The sequence below is a fragment of the Topomyia yanbarensis genome, chromosome 3, assembly GCF_030247195.1.
Source record: "Topomyia yanbarensis strain Yona2022 chromosome 3, ASM3024719v1, whole genome shotgun sequence".
Lineage (NCBI taxonomy): Eukaryota > Metazoa > Arthropoda > Insecta > Diptera > Culicidae > Topomyia > Topomyia yanbarensis.
The window spans coordinates 10,450,746-10,470,192 of NC_080672.1; the positions used below are offsets into that span (position 1 = coordinate 10,450,746).

The following is a 19,447-nucleotide window of genomic DNA, read 5'->3' on the forward strand; positions in this document are numbered from 1 at the left end:
ATACTGCTCGAAGAATAAAATCAACCAGTTTATATTTCGAAATATAAAGGAAGCACTGTAGCTGTCATCATTGACTTTGCAGAGCTGCCAACCGCCAGATGCCGGGAGACTTTTTTGTTGTTACTTTCGCTCGTTCTTCGTACATATCGGCATGTCGGAGAGGTAGTCCGATGCTTCCATACATACGGGTAACAGCTTACGATTTATATGCTTCATCGTGGTTATATTCTATATGCCGCTTGTACTGTTATTTGCATGAATTTATTTTTATTTTCCTGAGTAAAAAATGCTTATAATAGCAGGTAAACTTATTTATTAAAATAATGTACGACTGAGTTTTTTGATTGTCTTCAACCAGGCTACTACAATTTACCTCCGAAGACCATCGTGGCGCCCTCCGTTTGATTCACGAGCACTATCAAAGGAGGCAAACGAAAACGAGTTGTTTCGTCCTCTGTTGTGTGCGTTCGAAGGAAGCAAAATTTTTGCGAACGGTATAGCTTTCGTGAAAAAAGTGTTGATAAAAGTGTATTTTCCATATCAAAAAAGGTTTTGATTATCAACGTTGGAAGTGCTGAAGCGAATGCTGCATAAAGTAGGTTGCTGTGCTACGAATTTCAGGGTCTTTTTCGCCTTTGAAAATTTGGCTGTTTTTTGTATAACGCTCTCCCAACATCTACGGCCATTGAAGTTTTCATTTCGCTGCCCATTTTTTTTTTGCTCAGCTTTCATGTAGTAAAATTTATAGTGGTGTGCCTGAAAAATCTCGACGCGAAAAATCAAACTTTTGTGAAATGTTTAAATCTAATTAGTTTCTGTTTATTTTCATGCGTCGATAGCGACTGTACATTGTATCGAGCAGAACAAGCATTGAATCGGAGGATTAGAGTGGAACAATAATGGGGGACATTACCTATCCACCGGGATGTCGGCCTATAAACGAGGATCTCGGGCCGGACGAACTGATCCGGCGGTTGAAAACGTTAACCCATACGCTGCAGGCAATGGGACAGGATGAGGGCATGTATACCCAGTACATTCCACTTGCGGTACACCTAGCGGACGATTACTTTCTTCAGCACGCGTCGAAGGATGTTCAGCTTTTGATTGCTTGCTGTATTGCGGATGTTCTTCGGGTTTATGCACCGGAAGCTCCGTATAAGGATCAGGAGCAAATAAAGGGGATTTTTCTGTTCCTTATAAAGCAACTAAATGGTCTGAAGGATCCCAAGGATCCTGCTTTCAAGCGTTATTTTTATCTACTGGAAAATCTGGCCTATGTAAAATCTTTCAATATGTGTTTCGAGCTAGAAGACTGCCAGGAAATATTCTGCACGCTGTTTAGTTTGATGTTTAAAATTGTCAAGTAAGAATACTCTTTCGCATAGGGTCATGCGGATAGCTAAAAAATTACATTTTTATTTTCAGTGACGAACACAGCAGTAAGGTGAAATCATTTATGCTCGACGTTCTCTGCCCGTTGATTACCGAATCGGATTCTGTTTCGTACGATCTACTGGATTTAGTGTTCATCAATATTGTAGAGCCGTTGCGGACACAAAAGAAAAACGCTTACCATCTAGCCAAAGACTTGATAGTGAAAACGAGTGACACGCTGGAAACTTACACGCAAGCCTTTTTCAATCAGATTCTCATACTGGATAAGTACGAAAAACAGTACCAGATTATGCCGAAAATTTACGACGTTATCTATGAGCTAAATGTGATTAGTCCTAGCATTCTGCTGTCCGTGCTTCCCCAGCTGGAATGCAAATTAAAATCAGCACAGGAAAACGAACGATTAAAGGCGGTTTCTCTGTTGGCCAGAATGTTCTCCGAAAAAGACTCCAATTTAGCCAAGCAGTATGGCCCATTGTGGCGTCAGTTCCTGGGTCGTTTCTATGACATCGCTGTTCCTATTAGAATCAAATGTGTTCAAAGCACAATGCACTTTCTGCTCAATCACCCCAATCTAAGGAAGGATATCATTGACATTTTGAAGGTTGTTTTTGACCACTGATTCCTATCTTAGTATATATTTAAACTTGTAACCGTTAATTTTAGGTACGCCAGCATGATTCGGATGAAACGGTCCGCTACGAAGTGGTGATGGCCATTGTCGAGACTGCCAAGCGAGACTTTCAGATCGTGTCCGAATCGGATGACCTGCTTGAGTTTGTGAAGGAACGCACATTGGACAAGAAGTACAAAATACGGAAGGAAGCGATGAACGGTTTGGCCATGATATACAAAAAATATCTCAGCGACAGTAATGTCCCGGAAGCCACCAAAAAAGCGGTCAATTGGATCAAGGATAAAATTTTGCACGGATACTATATGACGGGAATCGAAGATCGGTTGTTGGTGGAGCGGCTACTTATTACCTGTTTGGTTCCATATCAACTTCCGGCGGAGGAGCGGATGAAAAAACTTTACCAACTTCTGGGCACCATCGATGAAAATGCTACCAAAGCATTTATAGAACTACAGAAAAACCAGCTTAAAGTGAGGCGAAGTGTAGCTGAGTGGATTAAGCTGCATCGCATCAAGGAAATCACGCCGAATATGCAGAAGGATATGAATGCTAAATGCGCAAACATCGCTAAACAGCTTCCCGATCCGGTGAAGGCACAGGAGTTTCTGCTTAAATTTAGTGCTCAGATGCGTAAGGATCCAAAATTAATTTCCGAAATGGAGACCATTCTGAAGCGAGATGTTACATGCAAAGAATGCGCCGAAACCATGGCGGTTGTGCTGAAAAAACTTGGTCAACCTATAATGACCAATACGTACTATAACACGGTGAAGATGTTGCTGGAACGGATCGCATCTGTTATGGTGGACAAGCATTCGATTGGAATTCTCATCGAACTCATTCAGGAATGTATGAATGGTTCTGAAGTGATTGATGAAGTTAGTCTGCCTTCGGAGTCTGCAGGCGAACGCGGTCTCAAGCTGCTTACAGTGTTGGCGTATGTCTTTTCCGCTCACTTCCAGCATAAGGAAATCCTGCGGCATATGATTGGCTTGCTGAACTTTGACGAGGAATACGTAGCACCGTATGTCCTGAAAGCTTACACTTATCTAGGTCGTTATAAGCCACTTGTCGAGTCTCATATGGACATCGCAAAGGAACTTGCACCTATTTGCAAAGAGTTTGCAGTGGCTGGCTCACCAAAACAGGCAAAACATGCCATCCGGTGCATGTATGTTAACACTCAAACCAGCGATCCGAACATTGACCCCAGCATAGACATTTTCCCTGAAATTGTGGAATCCTTCAAACTCACGCTAAATCCGGAAAATGAGCACTACCGAACGGCCATTGTGAGTCTTGGCCATATCGCGTACAACCTTCCGGAGAGATTTCACGTGCAAATTAAAAACATAATCTCACGAAAAATCGTCAAAGAACTACTTGTGAAGGAAACTGTCGAAGGTCGCGTGGATGTCCCGAGTACGGAATGGTGCGATGAGGATGATCTCCCGGAGGAAACCCGCTGCAAGGTGGAGGGTCTGAAAACGATGGCTCGCTGGTTACTGGGGCTGAAGAAGGACGTCGTGTCCGCGCAGAAAACTTTCCGCATGTTGAACGCATTCATCAGCAAGAAAGGTGATTTGCTGGAGCAGGGAACCCTGTCGGCGGCAGAGAAATCCTATCTGCGACTATCGGCCGGTAAGGCGATGCTGAAAATTTGCGAACAAAAAGGCGTCGGCGATCAGTTCATCGTGGAACAGTTCTACAATTTGTCACAGTTGATGGTGAGTTTTTAGTTGATTTTTTTGTGAATCGTATATAGTATTAATAAGTAAGGGGACAATGGGAAGGGAAACAGCATTTCGGTAACGTGCTGGTTGTTGGGGTGTATGCTTTTCAGTAGTTCTTTTGAGGTGCAGCAGTGTCTACACGAGTGGTTTTTAAGGCATCGCATCCCGCTGTGAAGTACGCTTTATGCCCGGTTTGGTGATCCTGTAGATTAGTCTTAGCCTCACTTTCAAAGATTTGCTGATATAGAAGTTTCGGAGACGGGGTATCCTTGCGAGAGAAATTTAGCTAGTTGAGTCTCTCTGTGAATGTATACTAGACTGCCTAGAAAAAGAATGATTTTTTGAAAACTCGATCGGCCCGCACTTGAGTCGATTTCTAGTCCCATCAGGAGTACTGGTATCAAACTAGAAGCAAATCGGACAAGTATAGCTACCGGGGGATGGGATTTTTCGACAATTTGCATGGAGAAAACCCACCTTGCATTTTTGCCGCTAGGTGGCACTGTATGCATCGTATTATCACTGTAAGAGAAGAAAGGAAAGATGATTTAAATGTCTACAACTTTGTCGAAGACTGGTAGTCAATCCGACTTTGTTAAACTTTTAACGAAGTGATGTCTGAGTTAGTTTTGCATGGGGCTCAGCAGTACATGGTTGTGTATCAGTACTCGATTCCCACGAACTATACATTTTTGTGAAATAATGGTCAGATTTAGCTGAATAGTATGTTCAGAAAAATTGTAGCACATGATACGAGTTATGTTTTGGTTTATTTTAGTTCCACCTGTGACCGCATAGAGAGCTCCAACACTAACTTTGCATAGAACAGTGATAGAATATCGGAATGTTCGAAAGAATTACTGAAAAATACCTGTTCCACAACTTTGTAGAAGACACCTAATTTCTATATCTCTCCGTTGAAAAGTTAGTGGCGCTTTCTATGCGATAACATGTAGAACTAAAATTTTCTAACCAGAACATACCTCGTATTATTTATTAAAAATCTTAACATGCTATTGAGCTAATCCTAACCGTTATTTCACAAAAATGTTTAGTTCGTGAGAATCGAGTACTGATACATAACCATGCACTGCAGCATGGAACGCAGCTGGACGTAGAACGATACCGACCGAAGCGGAAGCAAATTACTCGCCTATTCCAGAAGAAAAAAACGCCGTCTGGAAGAAGCAGAGTGCGAGGAAATGGAACAGTTGTACCGCTCTCAAGAAACTCGAAATTTCTATCAGAAGCTCAATCCCGCAAAGGCTTTGTACCGCGAGCAGAAATGTGTATTCTGACGGATGAACGAGAGATGACTGAAAGGTGAAAGCAACACTACTTTGAACACTTCAATAGCAATGAAGAATCAGATCCAGAAGGCCAAGGCCAAGGAGAATATTACATCAGTACGGCGGGCGATGAAAACCAGCCTATACCCATGCTAAGAAAGTTACGGATGCCATTCAACAACTCAAGAACTATAAACCAGCTGGTAAGGATGGTATTGGAGCTGAACTTATCAAACTGGGCCAGGAAATGCTGGTCAGAATCTACAAGAAGGGCGACAAGCTGGAATGTAAGAGCTATAGAGCGATCACCATCCTGAATGCCGCCGTGTGTTATTCCAGGTTATCTACCGACGCCTATCACCTATCACTAATGCGTTCGTGCGTAGATGTCAGACCGGTTTTATCAACGGGCGCTCGACAACAAACCAAATCTTCAGCGTGCGGCGAATCCTTCAGAAATCCGTGAATGCCAGGGCCCAAAGCACCACCTGTTCGTCGATTTCAAGGCGGCATACGATAGCATCAACTGCACAGAGCTATTGAAAATTATGTACAAACATGGCTTCTCTGGGAAGCTCATAAGATTAATTAAAACGATGATAAAGGGGGCGCAAAACTGCGTGAGGATATCGGGTGAACTCTCAAGTTCATTCCGATCCTGCCGGGGACTAAGACATGGTGATGGTCTTCCGTGCCTGTTGTTTAATATTGCACCAGAAGGTGTTATGCGGAGAGCCGGGTTCAACAACCGAGGTACGATTTTTACACGAACCAGTCAGTTTGTATGCTTTGCGTATGGGATGGACCTTATTGGGAGAACGTTGGTTGAGCTTTACATCCGACTGAAACGAGAGCTAAACAAAAACAAAAAAAAAACAAAGTACATGCTGTTTGGAAGAAAGCTAGGAGGGAGTGTTACGATTGACCGGGATATATTCTAGGTAGTGGAGGATTTCATTTACCTCGGATCTCTGCTAACGGCTGATAATAATAACAGTCGCGAAATCCGAAAAAGCATCGTCAATGAAAGTCGTGCCTACTATGTACCATGTACAGAACGCTGGTCCTCTATGGGTGCGAAACCTGGACCATGCTCGAGGAGGACCTGCAAGCACTCGCAGCCTTCGAGCGCCGTGTGTTTAGGACGATCTTTGGCGGCGTGCAGGAAAACGGTGTATGGAGGCGAAGGATGAACCACAAGCTCACCAGGCTGTACGGCGCAGTAAGTATCCACAAGGTGACCAAAGCCGGAAGGATACGATGGACACGTTGCGATGGGCAATAAGATTTGTAAACAAACTTTTGTTTTGCAGACTTCTCTTAGTTTACTATAATTTCCACGCCGAAGACATTTGAAGCTGCCTCTACGAAGGGTAAAGATGTAGATTAACTTAATTTTCTCGTGAAACTTCACTCTGCAGTGGAGTAATGAGCGAAGCAAGTTTGTTTACGAAAATCTTTTTAGTCCTTTCGAAGAATTAATATTGAAATAATAACACATTACCGAATCATCATATTTGACAGAATTAAGGTGATGCGATACCAAGATAATAACATGTTATATTTGGAGGTTGTTTGAGTTACGTTACAGCATCTGTGTGCGGCCAGAACGTACTATACCGATAGGAGATGGCACGCACACAAGCGTATCGTTCAGCAATCAGCTGACTGATTTTTTTACCGCGTGTTTCATTTGTTTTGAAAAACAAAAATGTACAAATTTCCCAAACGATGCAAAATTCCGTTAAGAAAAACTATACACCGGCATGTGGTAACATGTTTACATACAGTGAAACAATTTCTAAGCAATGTGAGATAAGACATTCAAGCTTCAAACGATTTTGTCTTGCGCGCCAATGCAATGTTTTGATTTTGAAGATGAAATAAAAAGAAGTAGAAACGACGGCAGCCATCTAGCTGCCAGCTTGTGGCTCTGTTCACGATGTCTTTAAGAACTGATAGCTGGGAAGTTTTATGTGCAGGGAAAATACGCATTATTCAGTCTGAGTACGAGAATGGATAATGTTTCTTGTTATCAAACAATGGGTGAAGGGAACTTTGAAAGAGTTAAGGAAAGGCTCAAATATTTTTATTGCGATGAGGCTGGTTGATGTTAGACCTGTGGTCTACGAATGGAGTGGCACATTATCGTTGTTGTCGATGTTTTTATGACCATGTGTGTTCTTACTTACAATTGAATTGATCATTTCTCTTGGGTGAAGGTACATATGCTAGTTTTTGACTCTTTTAATCTTGTGTTGGAAGGGTTGACGTAGGACTAACACTTGGGAGTATGTTGATTATTTCGCTTGACGAGTCACTTTGGTTCTAGAGAACGACGAGTCGCTGCGTTAAATCGGTTTTGATTGCTCAAGTTACATGCCCTGTTGGTTCAAATTTCGAGAGGATTAGGTTCGATCATCATCATCGTTTGGGCCGAGCGCTTACAGAGCGTATTTTGGATTTTTGGGTTACTCGATATTAGCAGCCATTCCCCAATCTTTTTAAACACACTGTCGCGCATGCATCTTCCTCGATTGTACACAGCCAGCGAGTTCAGGGGCTGACCCGAAGTCGACGACCTCTTCCAGGCTCTCTATTTTATCAGTCTTCTCATTTCAACATGTTTGTATATTTGGTATAGCTAATGGTTCATACATTTTCTGGGCCGCCGAGTATTGAAGGCAGAATTCTTCTCTCAAACACACCGAGCCCTCGATGGTCTGCTTTTTTCAACGTCAATGTCTAGCCGCACGGAGCAACAGAAAGTATCAAAGATGTGAAGAAATCAAGTTTTGTGTGCGTCTGTAGGTTACGGGAGTTTAGCTAACTAAACAAACCATTGCAAGTACTAATCGCAGTCACATCATGCCTTTTTACCTCGCAGTTATCATCGTCATCAAACGTCACTAGTGTTCTAAGATATATGAATTCGTTGACAACCTCGAACCGTACCGTACCCATCGATTTCCACCTAAGAACCAACACTTCGAATTGCCTTGCTGTTTTTCAACTATCATGTGTTTTGGTTAATTACGAGTTTGAATCCGATGCTCACTCCTTCCTTTTTAAAAGGCAAACATGTCTCTTCCACTGCTCTGCGATCAACTCCAATGTTGTCGATGTTGTTTACGATGCCAAGAACCCCGTAGAATATTTTACCGATGGTTGCGTTCCTTTGAACATCAGATCGTCGAGCGCTATAGTAAACAATAGATTAGAGAGTGCATTTTCTTGCTTCAATCCATCTAACGTCACAAATGAGTCGAATGGCTTTGGTTAATTTAACGCTTGATTTTGCCTGATCCACTGCTATACGAATGAACCTTAGTTTATCGATAAAGAGTATGAAGTAGAGTTTTATAAAAATAAGTATTCGCGAGTAGAATCCGAAACTATTGTTGCAATATTGATATGCCCTTTTCAGATTTAGTTTGAAACCATCTTCATATTGATATCATTTTAGTGTGTAGTTATTAGCTAACAGGAAGTGGAGAGTTCCACAATATTCTTTCTTGTATGGATGGTCACGCAGTACTGTTCAGAGAATAAAGTTAATGTTACCAGTGATAATAGCATTTTGAATAAAAGAATAAAACATGGTATCAGAAGCTATCGTGAGCTTCTAATGTTTTCCCGTGTCATAAGGTGAAAATTTTAGTTGGGAGCGATACATTTAAATCGTGTTTAAACGTAACGAGTCGCAACGGCGGTCATTTTCAATCAAGTGTAAAACGATTGGTTCACGGAATTCCTCATCGACATGGATCCGAACCAATTTCGGATGTTCTTGGATCATTAAAACAATATGATAACCCAATTGATGAATACGGTGAACGTGAGCGTCTCCCAAGCTACTGTTCCGGTGCTTCAACCATCACCGTTGTCGTTGGAAGGTGATATGTCTGCAAACTGAGTTTTTTGAAAGGAATTGGTGCAACTATGTTAACACCATGGGACAAATGGCCACAAGCAGACAACGCCAAAAAAAGGAATGTTTTACTATCAGTCATAGGAGAACAAGCCAGGAGTTAACTGCAGAGTAACAAGTGAATCCAGAGGCTGCGCTTGCAGCTATGAAAGCAAAAGTCGTGATGAAAAGAAATGTCATCGTGGATCGCCTCGATTTTTTCTGCCGTTCAATCCTCCGATGAAAACATTGACGAACTCACTCTCGCTTAAAAGGACTTGCCAAAGTGTCAAAGCTAGGGGAGCTGGAGTTAGAATTTTTTGTATAAAAGATAATTGCATCAAACAAATGGCATCATCGTCGTACCAAAATGTTGACAATGACGGATAAGGCCCTGGACAAAGCGGTCGATTTGTGTCGGGCAGAGGAAATGGCATCTTGGCAGTCGCAAGAGCTGGGCGTTCTTCCTACTACGTCAGAGGTGAATAAGGTTGTCAAGGAAAAGCAAAGATCGAAACCATGCAAGTTTTGTGGAAACTATCATGAATTTCCAAAGGGAACTTGTTCTGCATTGGGAAAGCGTTGCTATCGTTGCAAAAAGAAGAACCATTTTGAGAAGATGTGCACTAGACTGGTTCAGTTTTTGACCTTTAGCTACACCAGGCTCTACTGATTCCTTTTATGGCCCTTAGTAATTGTGCAAATTTTGGTAACGATCGGTTGTGTCTAGTGACCCTCCAAAAATTTCAAAGTTTATATGGAAATTTGCATGGAAAATCGGTTAGAATTGAAAATAAATTCTTAAAAAATCACCTCATCAATCGATTCATGAGGACACTATATATTACTAAAGGTATTCTCCTGAACACATTCGTAGAACATTGTTAGTTTGTGAAAATTCGCTGAGAAAAGTTATTAACTAAAGAAGCAGCATGACTTCAAAACAAGTGGATTTTATTATTAATCATAGCAACCCTGTTTGAATAGCTGCATCTGGCATTAGGTTTTACACCAACCGACATAACCCCACAAAACGAGCCGGATGAATTTCTTTTGACAATTCTCGGTGGTTTGTTTACATGGAAGTTACGTGAGTTCGAATGTGACAGATGAGCACCCGTTTCGCTCGCACTCACGCATCTGACAAAGTAAACAAACCACCGAGAATTGTCAAACATGAAATTCATTCATTATGAGTTCATTTGTGTCGTCATCTTGTAGAACTCAATACGGGAGCGGTGTGTGGTAAGCCTAGTTTACACTTGTATAATGAGTAGTGTAGTAAGAAAGAGTACCTCGTTTTGCAAGTGGTGGACGTCGATCATTGTCCACTTCTGTCAGCAGAAGCATCACGCGAGCTAGGTATCGTCAAGTTCTGGTGGAGCGAAATCATCGGCTTCTACGGAAGAACAATCTATTTAACATTTATAGAGTAAAAGCACAAAATCGTGGAAAACCATCAATCATTGTTCAAAGGTTACAGAAAGTTATCGGGCACGGTATCTCACAAATTTATCAAACATGTGAAAACTTATTTCGTAATCCGTGCCTTGGAAGTGGACGTCAACGGAAGAAAGCGTGTTTAGAAAGGTCAAAACACTAGAGAGCGACCTGAAAATATTACGTTATTACAACATGAATCAACCGCTGACTATAGAGTGCGACACAAGCAGCATCGGTCTCGGAGTTTCCATACTATATGCGCAACGGACCCTTACGGCAACCGAGAGGAATTACGCGTAAATAGAAAAGGAGCTTCTAACCTTGCTATTTGCCTGTGTCAGATTCAAGCAATTGGTAGTTGGGAATCCAAAAGTAACCGTCCGAACAGATCACAAGCCCACCGTATCGAATTACAACGGCCAACGATGCGTGAACTTCGCAGCCTCCCGTGGCGTGGTAGTCCGAAGTACTTTCATCCCCCGCAAAGATATCCACAAAGCCAGCTGGAGATCACCTGACCAACGCACCGAAAACCGTTCTAATCGACGGGCGATTCTTCTCTCATATCACCTGCCGCTGTGCGAATATAGATTCGGACCATTACCACCTAGTTGCAGTGCGCTCAAAATTCGACGGTGTACAACACTCATCGTAGTCGGACGCCAAGGCCCAACATCGCGCAACTTCGGGACGCCGGGGTTGCCCAAGACTACGCACAGCGGCTGGAAGCAGCACTGCCCACGGAAGAGTAGCTGGGCGCAGCTACTCTTCAAGACGACTGGATGGAGATCCGTTCCGCCATAACAAGTACTGCTATAGCGGCACTAGGTACAGCGATTTCGAATGGAGGACACGGCTGGTTCGATGACGAATGTACGCAGTTAATAGAGAAGAATGCAGCACGGGCGAGGGTGCTGCAGCACGGAACGAGACAGAATGTGGGGCGATACAAACAAGCACGGAACAGGTAAACCTCGGTCCTCCGGAAAAAGAAGCGGCAACATGAGATCGCGAAGCGATGGAACAACTGTACCGCATAAACGACACACGGAAGTTCTACGAGAAGCTGAACAGTTTGCGCAAAGGCAATATGTACAGGGACTTAGACGGCAACCTTCTTACGAACGAGTGTGAGGTGATTGAGAGGTGGAAGAAGTACTATGACGAGCACATCAACGGGGAAGCAGCAGAGGACGAAGGCGGCATGGCAACGGATTTTGGAGCACGCGTAGAAGACGATAGGCTGCTGGCCCCTGATCTCCAAGAAGTCTAGGAGGAGATCGGTCGGCTGAAAATCAACAAAACTGCCGGTGTAGATCAACTACCCAGCGAGTTACTAAAATAGGGTTGTGAAACACTGGCTAGAGCGCTACACTGGATAATTGCCAAAATTTGGGAGCAGGAGATTCTTCCGGAGGAGTAGATGGAGGGTGTCGTTTGCCCAATCTACAAAAAGGGTGACAAGTTGGATTGCTGCAACTATCGCGCGATCACACTACTTAGCGCCGCCTGCAAGATCCTCTCTCAAACTCTTTGCCGTCGATTGTCACCATTTTCAAGGGAGTTCGCGGGGCACTACCAAACGGGATTCTTGGGTTCCCGCGCCACCACGGACCAAATATTCACGATACCCACGTACCTACACATCATTTGTTCATCGATTTCAAATCGGCGTATGACGCAATCGATCGAGATAATGCACGGGTACGGTTTTCCGGATAAGCTAACACGATTAGTCAAAGCGACGATGGATCGGGTGATGTGCGTTGTTCGAGTATCAAGGACACTTTCGAGTCCCTTTGAATCTCGAAGAGGGTTACGGCAAGGTGATGGTCTATCGTGCCTACTGTTTAACGTTACATGAGAACGTGTAATAAGGAGAGCGGGGATAGACACGTGTTGCACGATCTTCAGGAAGTCCGTCCAGCTTCTTGGCTTTGCCAACGACATTGACATAGTGGCACGGAACTTCGAGGCGATGTCGGAAACGTACATCAGACTGAAAGCTGAAGCCAGCAGGATTGGACTTGCCATCAACGTTTCGAAGACTGAATACATGAGGAGGTTCTGGAGACGACGATGTGACCCTCCCATCCCGAGTTCAGATTGACGGTGCCGAAATCGAGATGGTCGACGAATTCGTGTATTTGGGCTCACTGGTAACCGCCGACAATGATACCAGCAGAGAAATTGAGAGCCGGATTTTGGTGGGAAATCGCGCCTACTTTGGATTCCGGAGGACGCTCCGCTCGAACAAAATTCGTGCTGCCGCACGAAGTTGGTTATCTCCAAGACGCTGATTAGACCGGTGATCCTCTACGGCCACATGACATGGACTAACCTCGTGGAGGACCAACGCACCCTTGGAGTTTTCGAACGAAAGGTGTTGCATACCATCTATGGTGATGTGCTGATGGAAGACGGAACGTGGCGCAGGTGAATGAATCACGAGTTGCATCAGCTGCTGGAAGAACCATCCATCGCGCATACCGCAAAAATAGGACATTTGCGGTGGGCTAGACACGTCGTAAGAATGTCGGACGACAACCCGCTGAAGATGGTTCTTGAGGGCGAACCCACAGCAACAAGAAGACGGGGCGCACAGCGAGCACGGTGGATCAACCAGATAAAGAACGACCTGGACTGGACCTTTGAATACTGCGAGGCTGGTGACAAGCAGCAATGGACCGAGTGGAGTGGAGACGGCTTCTGCATGCAGCAAGAGACAACAAACCTCTAGCCTGAACGGTAAGGCAAGTAACAGATCATAAGCCTCTTCTGAACGTTTTTAAAAAATCCCTTCTGTCAGCGCCTCGTCGATACAACATTTCTATAGAGTGCGTCACCGGTAAAGAGAATGTTATCGCGGATGCACTCGCACGCGCCCCATTGTCGATCTCGCAAACGATGGAAGAGTACAGAATACAAATACTCAAAGTCTTCGAAGAAATCCAGGAGGCTGAATTATGAAAGTGCAAGAATTGACGAAATTATACGCGAAACCGAAAACAACCAGTCTATCCAGATAGTTATAGACTTCACCCAGCGTAGGTGGCCTGCAACTGTCGATCGCGTTCTCAATGGTGCAATAATTTATTTTGGATTCAGGAACGAGCTGTCTTTTCAAGACGGTTTGGTGTTTCGTAACGACTGTATCGTAGTTCCATATGTGTGTATATTCGCAGGAAATTAATCGGTAATTGTCATACGAGTCACAATGGTGTCGAAGCAACACTCAAACTAGCTCGAGCAAATCTCTTTTGGCCTGGAATGTCTTCGCAGATTAAAGATGTTATTAAGGAATGTAATATTTGCGCTAAATACTGGTTTCAACTGGTTTCTATGGATGTCTTTTGCGAGCAACTAGGTATGAGACGAAAGTTTTTGGATGTGGTGGATCACTATTCGGACTATTTCGAAATAAATAAGCTGAAAGTCCCGAATCGGTAATCGAAGTCTGTAAACAAAATTTCGCACGCTACGGTGTTCCACACCGCGTCACCACCGACAACGGAACAAATTTTGCCAATCACAAGTTTGCAAAGTCCGCCTCAGATTGGGATTTTGATGTCGCTACTTCGGCACCACACCATCAGCAAGCCAACGGGAAAGCAGAGTCAGCAGTGAAAATCGCAAAGCATCTCATGAAGAAAGCGGAAATGAGCGGTATGAATTTTTGGTGCGCATTATTGCATTGTGTGTTAACCATCCTATCTCCCACTAGCTGGTAGTGATTTACAGAAAAAAAATGTTTGCATGTATTTAAATATATCCATGCAAATAACTTGGTTCATGGATTTAGGTAGGTGTTAGCTCAATTGACTTTCCAATGGTCCATTTCGTGTACAGCGCCAGGCATGTTCCGAGGTCATTGTTCCATCAACCCGCCCCGCCTTAATGTAATGTTTGTATTAATTGAATTTTAACATTACAGTAAAACTTTCAATTCCTTTCCGGAAGGAAGAAATCGACGCGTATTTAGTGTATTTAATTATATATCAATATGTGATAGGATAATCATTAATGATAAAATTCACTTACTCGAACGATCTTCCATACTTAACCTTCCGGCGAATGCGCTGAATTGTATGACATTAGTAGTACACATTTAGAAACTTATTTCTCAGCTTTGTTGAATCGAATATTGTGTAGTAAGTGTCTCATTCCCTTTTATAAAACTCGCTTACCGCTCCTCATCTCTTTCGGCATTTCGACACCCTCGGTCGACTGTCTCATAGAAGAGATTTCTTTCATCGAATCCTCAATTTCCGTCGGAACTCGTATATGAGACGCTCAAGAGATTCTACAAGCTCGAATATGAAGCAAAAATAATATATAATATAAATAATTTTATAAAAAATCTGTAATTCTATAATCAACTAAGGTTGTCTGACGATTCTAATGCAGAAGCTAATCATGTGACCATCAAGAATATGACAAACAACCTTAATTGACCCCCCTCGACACCAGTTTGGCCTTACCAAGCCGTAACATGGGTGGCGTTGTGAGAGCTGTTGAATAGGAGTTGAGAGCAGTTTGAAACAACACATTCCAAATCAAATTGGATCCAGTCCAGCAGCTCGATTGCTATCGCGTTCCACTAGGTGCGGAGTGCCCACCGCAACGGCAAATCTGCTTTTATCCATAGAAGAGAATGTATCTGCGAAAATTGAAACCAATCGTAAACGGTCAAAGCTACGATATGATCGTAAGTCATGAATCTTACCAGAGCTGCAAGTTGGTTCCCTAGTGTATGTGCAGCTTCATCCGGAAACCTAAAAAATTTGGATGAAAGGAACGATTTCGGATCGTTTCAATGAACGCTCGTATTTGGTCAACGTAGAAGGAACCGATTATCGTCGCTCGTTGGTACACTTGAATCAGCGTAAGGAACCTGTTACGGTGTCAAGCCACAATTCGCATGCTGTCTAGAAAGCATCCGCACAATTAATGAAAACAGCAACCAACTCGAATAGCCAGAATTAAATTCAACAGGTGACCGAGCAGGGACAGCCAGTAGCAGCAGTGGAAGAAAAAAGTTTGATGCAGTGTGCGCCTACTGCGATGACAGATTACAATCCGCAAACAACTACAGTGTCGTCAGTATCGAAGCCCAAAGGGATTCGGCCTATTACACCGTCACAGACAAACCGTCCCATTACACCGTCATAGATAAAACGTCCCAGAAGATTTTTTTCGTATTCCCGTCAAGTACAGCGATTTTGCACTAACGCAGTGATATCTTTTCAGGTTCAAGTTACCTTTTTTGAGCATGTGTTAGATTTGAACGCTGGGAAGTATGGGTAGGAAAAATTGTGTTCAGCTTTGCCATCAGATTATCCATTTAAACCCTTTCAAAACTATAAAAGAAGAATATCAGCCGATTTATTAGATCATACCGATTCAAATCATACAAAATAGCTGCTGGAAAAATTATCGGTTCCGCTAAATGGTGCTTTTGAAAAAGTGGCTGTGATTTTTTGTCACACTACCACACCGTGCTGGGGTACGCAACACAACTGCGCAATGAAAAAATCACAGCCACTTTTTCAAAAGCATCATTCAGCTAAGCCGATGGGTTTTCCAGCAGGTATTTTGCATGAATTGAATCGTGATGATCTAATAAATGGACTGATATTCTTCTTTTAGAGTTTTGAAAAGGTTTAAATGGATAATCTGGTGGCAAAGCTGAACACAATTTTTCTTACGCACACAACCAAGCCTTGAGGTAACTTGAGCCTTAAAGAACAGTTTCGGTAGAAGCCTTTGTTATCCAGACTCGGTACATAGCTGTCAACGAAAGAACGCACTAACGCAATGATAGGACTTGACGTTACACACTTCGAGACACACAGGGGCAACATTTAGACCTCCTCCCGAGGACCGGTGGTTACTAGGCAGACAGTTGCCACCTCGTCCGATTTGCAAATTTTGTCTCGCGGGACGGACCGAGATCCCCTAAGCTATAAGCTGCAGTCCTATCAGCCGCTGAAAAAGTTCAGTAAAGATAACGATTCAAACGCGTTGTTTTATAGGGGTAGGCAAACTACAGAACACGACTCTCTTCCAGATATACACATAGAAAATGTTCTCATCCCGAGGACCGGTTTTTACATGGCAGACACCTTATCTAATTCCTCAAAATTTGCCTCGCGGGGCACTCCGTAATCTACAAAGCGATATGCCGCAGTCCTATCAAATCGCTGAATAGATTTTTGATACATGCTAAGAAGACGCCGAAAATTAATTGATCAACTTACAATTCCAGTGCGATCCAGTAATAGAGGTGCGTGATACGTTCATCAAGAAGCTACACAAAGGTCTGAACAAGGGAATTCCTCACAAGTGTCTTCCGCTGGATTTCATGGGCTACTACGTACTCTGTGGTCGGGAAACGGACAGAAAGTAAGTCACGATTGTTTCTTCTTCTCATGACAATTGCATTCATTTATTTTATCATTTTAGATTACAGCACCAGGTAAAATCGAACATCGAAACGGACGTAAATCGGCGAAGGGAATATGTAAAAACGTTTGCGACAGGTATGGAAGTAGACTGTATACAACGTTACCGTTCTGTAATAAATTTTGCTGTCTCATTCCAGTGGAGCGCGCCATGAGCCAACTTCCGCATATTCTTCCCGACTATATGTTGGTGTTTGCCGTCCCAGTATTGACACACGATCCTCGCTTCACCCGTCATACGGATCCAGTGCAGCTGCGGCAGATCGAACGCTGTCTCTGGTTGATCCTGGAACCTCTGGTCACCAACAAAGAGTTCTTCTGCTTCGGTTTCTACAAGAACCTAATCGAACGGATGAAAAACCATAAAGACGCTCTAAAACCGGACGATGATGAAATTAATTGCGTAAGTGATAGGATCGAAATCTGGCACGCTTTCGAATTTTGATATTTATTCCTGTCTTGCAGAAATTGTGGGCCATTTGCGACATAGCACTGGGGTTGATTCTTACCAAAGTAAACACCTTCGATGCACGCGATTTCCCGGTAGATGCACGCATTCCTTCGATGTACTTCCAGGCTCAATCGGAGAATTTCCACAATGCACGCCTGTACATACCGGAAGATATGTACAACCTGACCGGAACAAGTTCAGGGAAAAAAATGTTGGCGTTGAATGTAAGTATTTGCTGAACACTCGGCATAATTTTCGAAACTGTTACCGAATGCACGGTATCTTTCAGGATCGTAAGAAAGCTTCTAGCTCAAAAGCCGCATACAATCACGAAGGCAACGGGGGCAGTGAAGAGATTGGCATCGATTCCGGAGCGGACGATGATGAGCCACCAGCAAAGAAAATGCACAGCAGTAGTAATGAGGATGACTAATAGCAGCGGCACAGGCAAGGACGTGAACGCAACTGTTAGTTAAGGAATTTTAGCGTTAGTGACTATTATATGTATATCTAACAATGACTAAGAAAAAGTTGATCTTTTGCTATAAAAGTAAGTGTAACAATATGTAATTTCTATTTTTTCCGCATCAATTGAAAGGTAACCGATTTGAACAAAGATTATGATTTTCGCTGATGTTAAATTATTATTTATGATTTGAGGTTTATGGCGATTATGAATGTGAAATCTGCATCCTACTTTTCAGAGAGTCCAATTTATCGCAAAGAAATTACGTTTTGGCAGATCGAAGTTGAAAAAATGTTCACAATATTGACGATGATCGTGTTAGCGGAAATGAATCTGAAGCTTGCTGAAAGTAGCAATCAACTTTTACGAAGAAAGAAAGGTTCAATAAATCCTATAAAATCAGTACAATTAGTGTATTTATTCGATGTCCAAATGAGTTTTCGTGGTTGCCAATGCGTTACTTTTCGGAAATCCTAATCCGACTGTGAATACTGTGGTTACCATTAGGACAAAAAGAAAACCCAACAGGTAGAAGGTAGATATGATAGTAGACGCGATGTTATAACTGTTGTGGATTTAATCATAAAATTGTTGAATGTAAAGCCGAATGTATGACATGTTCAATTTGCAGTGGCAATCATCCAGAGAAAGACTGCAAATCAGAAGAGAATATTTGTGCATATAGGGATCTTTAGGAGTGTGCGGGTTAAGGCATATTCTGATGCAGATTAGTACCGTGAGTTAATATCTCAGTCCTTTTTAAATTTTGTGGCCCGAAGCTATTGAAAAAAACATTTTTTAGTTTGTTTCCTTTTAGGACAATAACACATCCAAACCCATGCGACTTGCACGACACTATAGGTTGCCTTATCAGATCTACCATAGTTTGCAGATAAAACTTGGGATGGCAGACTGCTAGCGGATTGAAAAAGTCAACTGACAGTTACTGTCAGTTTGCTGGTTGAATTTAATTTGGTTTTTTTTAAATTTAAAAATCATAAAAGAATAATTAAGGTTTAAGAATGATATGAGTGTACTCGTAAGGACACCCGCTATCAATACATATGAAAAACTGACACAATTTTTCCAAATTAAAGATCCCTATTGTCAGAAAGTTAGAAGTGAACATGAATTGAATGTTGATATATACCACACAGCATGGAGCAACCAATGTCCAGCATTCATACAACAGCGTAAGAAATGAACTGAGGGATGTGGTTCCGTGAACTTGTCCAGCCACCAAAAAACTTAGTCTCTGTCATCATAGTGATTACTCGCGACACTGCTTACTTGAAACCGGTACAACCTTTATCATGCCTCACAAACACTGTGCGCTCACAGGCGAGTATTTAGTTAATTTAGTAATTCCTACACTAAATAACCCCATTTTGCAAACAGACTATCATGACGAGAGTACAGTCTGGATATATTATCAAAACGTTCGTGGTTTGTGGACTAAAATCGACGAGATTTTCTTGGTGACGCGTGATTGCAGCTACATCGCATAAACTCACTGCAGTTATTTGGAACATCATTCAACGTCTTCCGTCGTGACCGTAATAGCCTCCTCAAAAGAAACAAAGCAAGTTTTGATGGCACTTTGACTGCGGTTTCAAAAGAACATGCTAGCTCCGAAATCGAAGCGGTGATTGGTCG

The 19,447-nt window shown here is 42.7% G+C and overlaps 1 protein-coding gene across 1 annotated transcript; it reads left to right on the forward strand.

Annotated features, from left to right (window-relative positions):
• The first annotated feature begins 432 nt into the window (after window positions 1–432).
• Window positions 433–18,207, forward strand: LOC131689212 (sister chromatid cohesion protein PDS5 homolog B-B). Its single transcript, XM_058974151.1, has 9 exons — window positions 433–595; window positions 840–1,366; window positions 1,429–2,002; window positions 2,065–3,762; window positions 16,679–16,815; window positions 16,876–16,952; window positions 17,015–17,277; window positions 17,340–17,549; window positions 17,615–18,207. The coding sequence occupies exons 2-9, from the start codon at window positions 900–902 to the stop codon at window positions 17,756–17,758; spliced, it is 3,570 nt and encodes a 1,189-aa protein (XP_058830134.1). The 5' UTR covers window positions 433–595; window positions 840–899; the 3' UTR covers window positions 17,759–18,207.
• Window positions 18,208–19,447: the final 1,240 nt, after the last annotated feature.

Coding starts and splice junctions, on each gene's coding strand:
- LOC131689212 (XM_058974151.1), top strand. CDS start 900: ATGGGGGACATTACCTATCCACCGGGATGTCGGCCTATAAACGAGGAT. Junction 3,763..16,678: donor ACAATTTGTCACAGTTGATG/GTGAGTTTTTAG, acceptor TTACAATTCCAG/TGCGATCCAGTAATAGAGGT. Junction 17,550..17,614: donor AAAAAATGTTGGCGTTGAAT/GTAAGTATTTGC, acceptor GGTATCTTTCAG/GATCGTAAGAAAGCTTCTAG.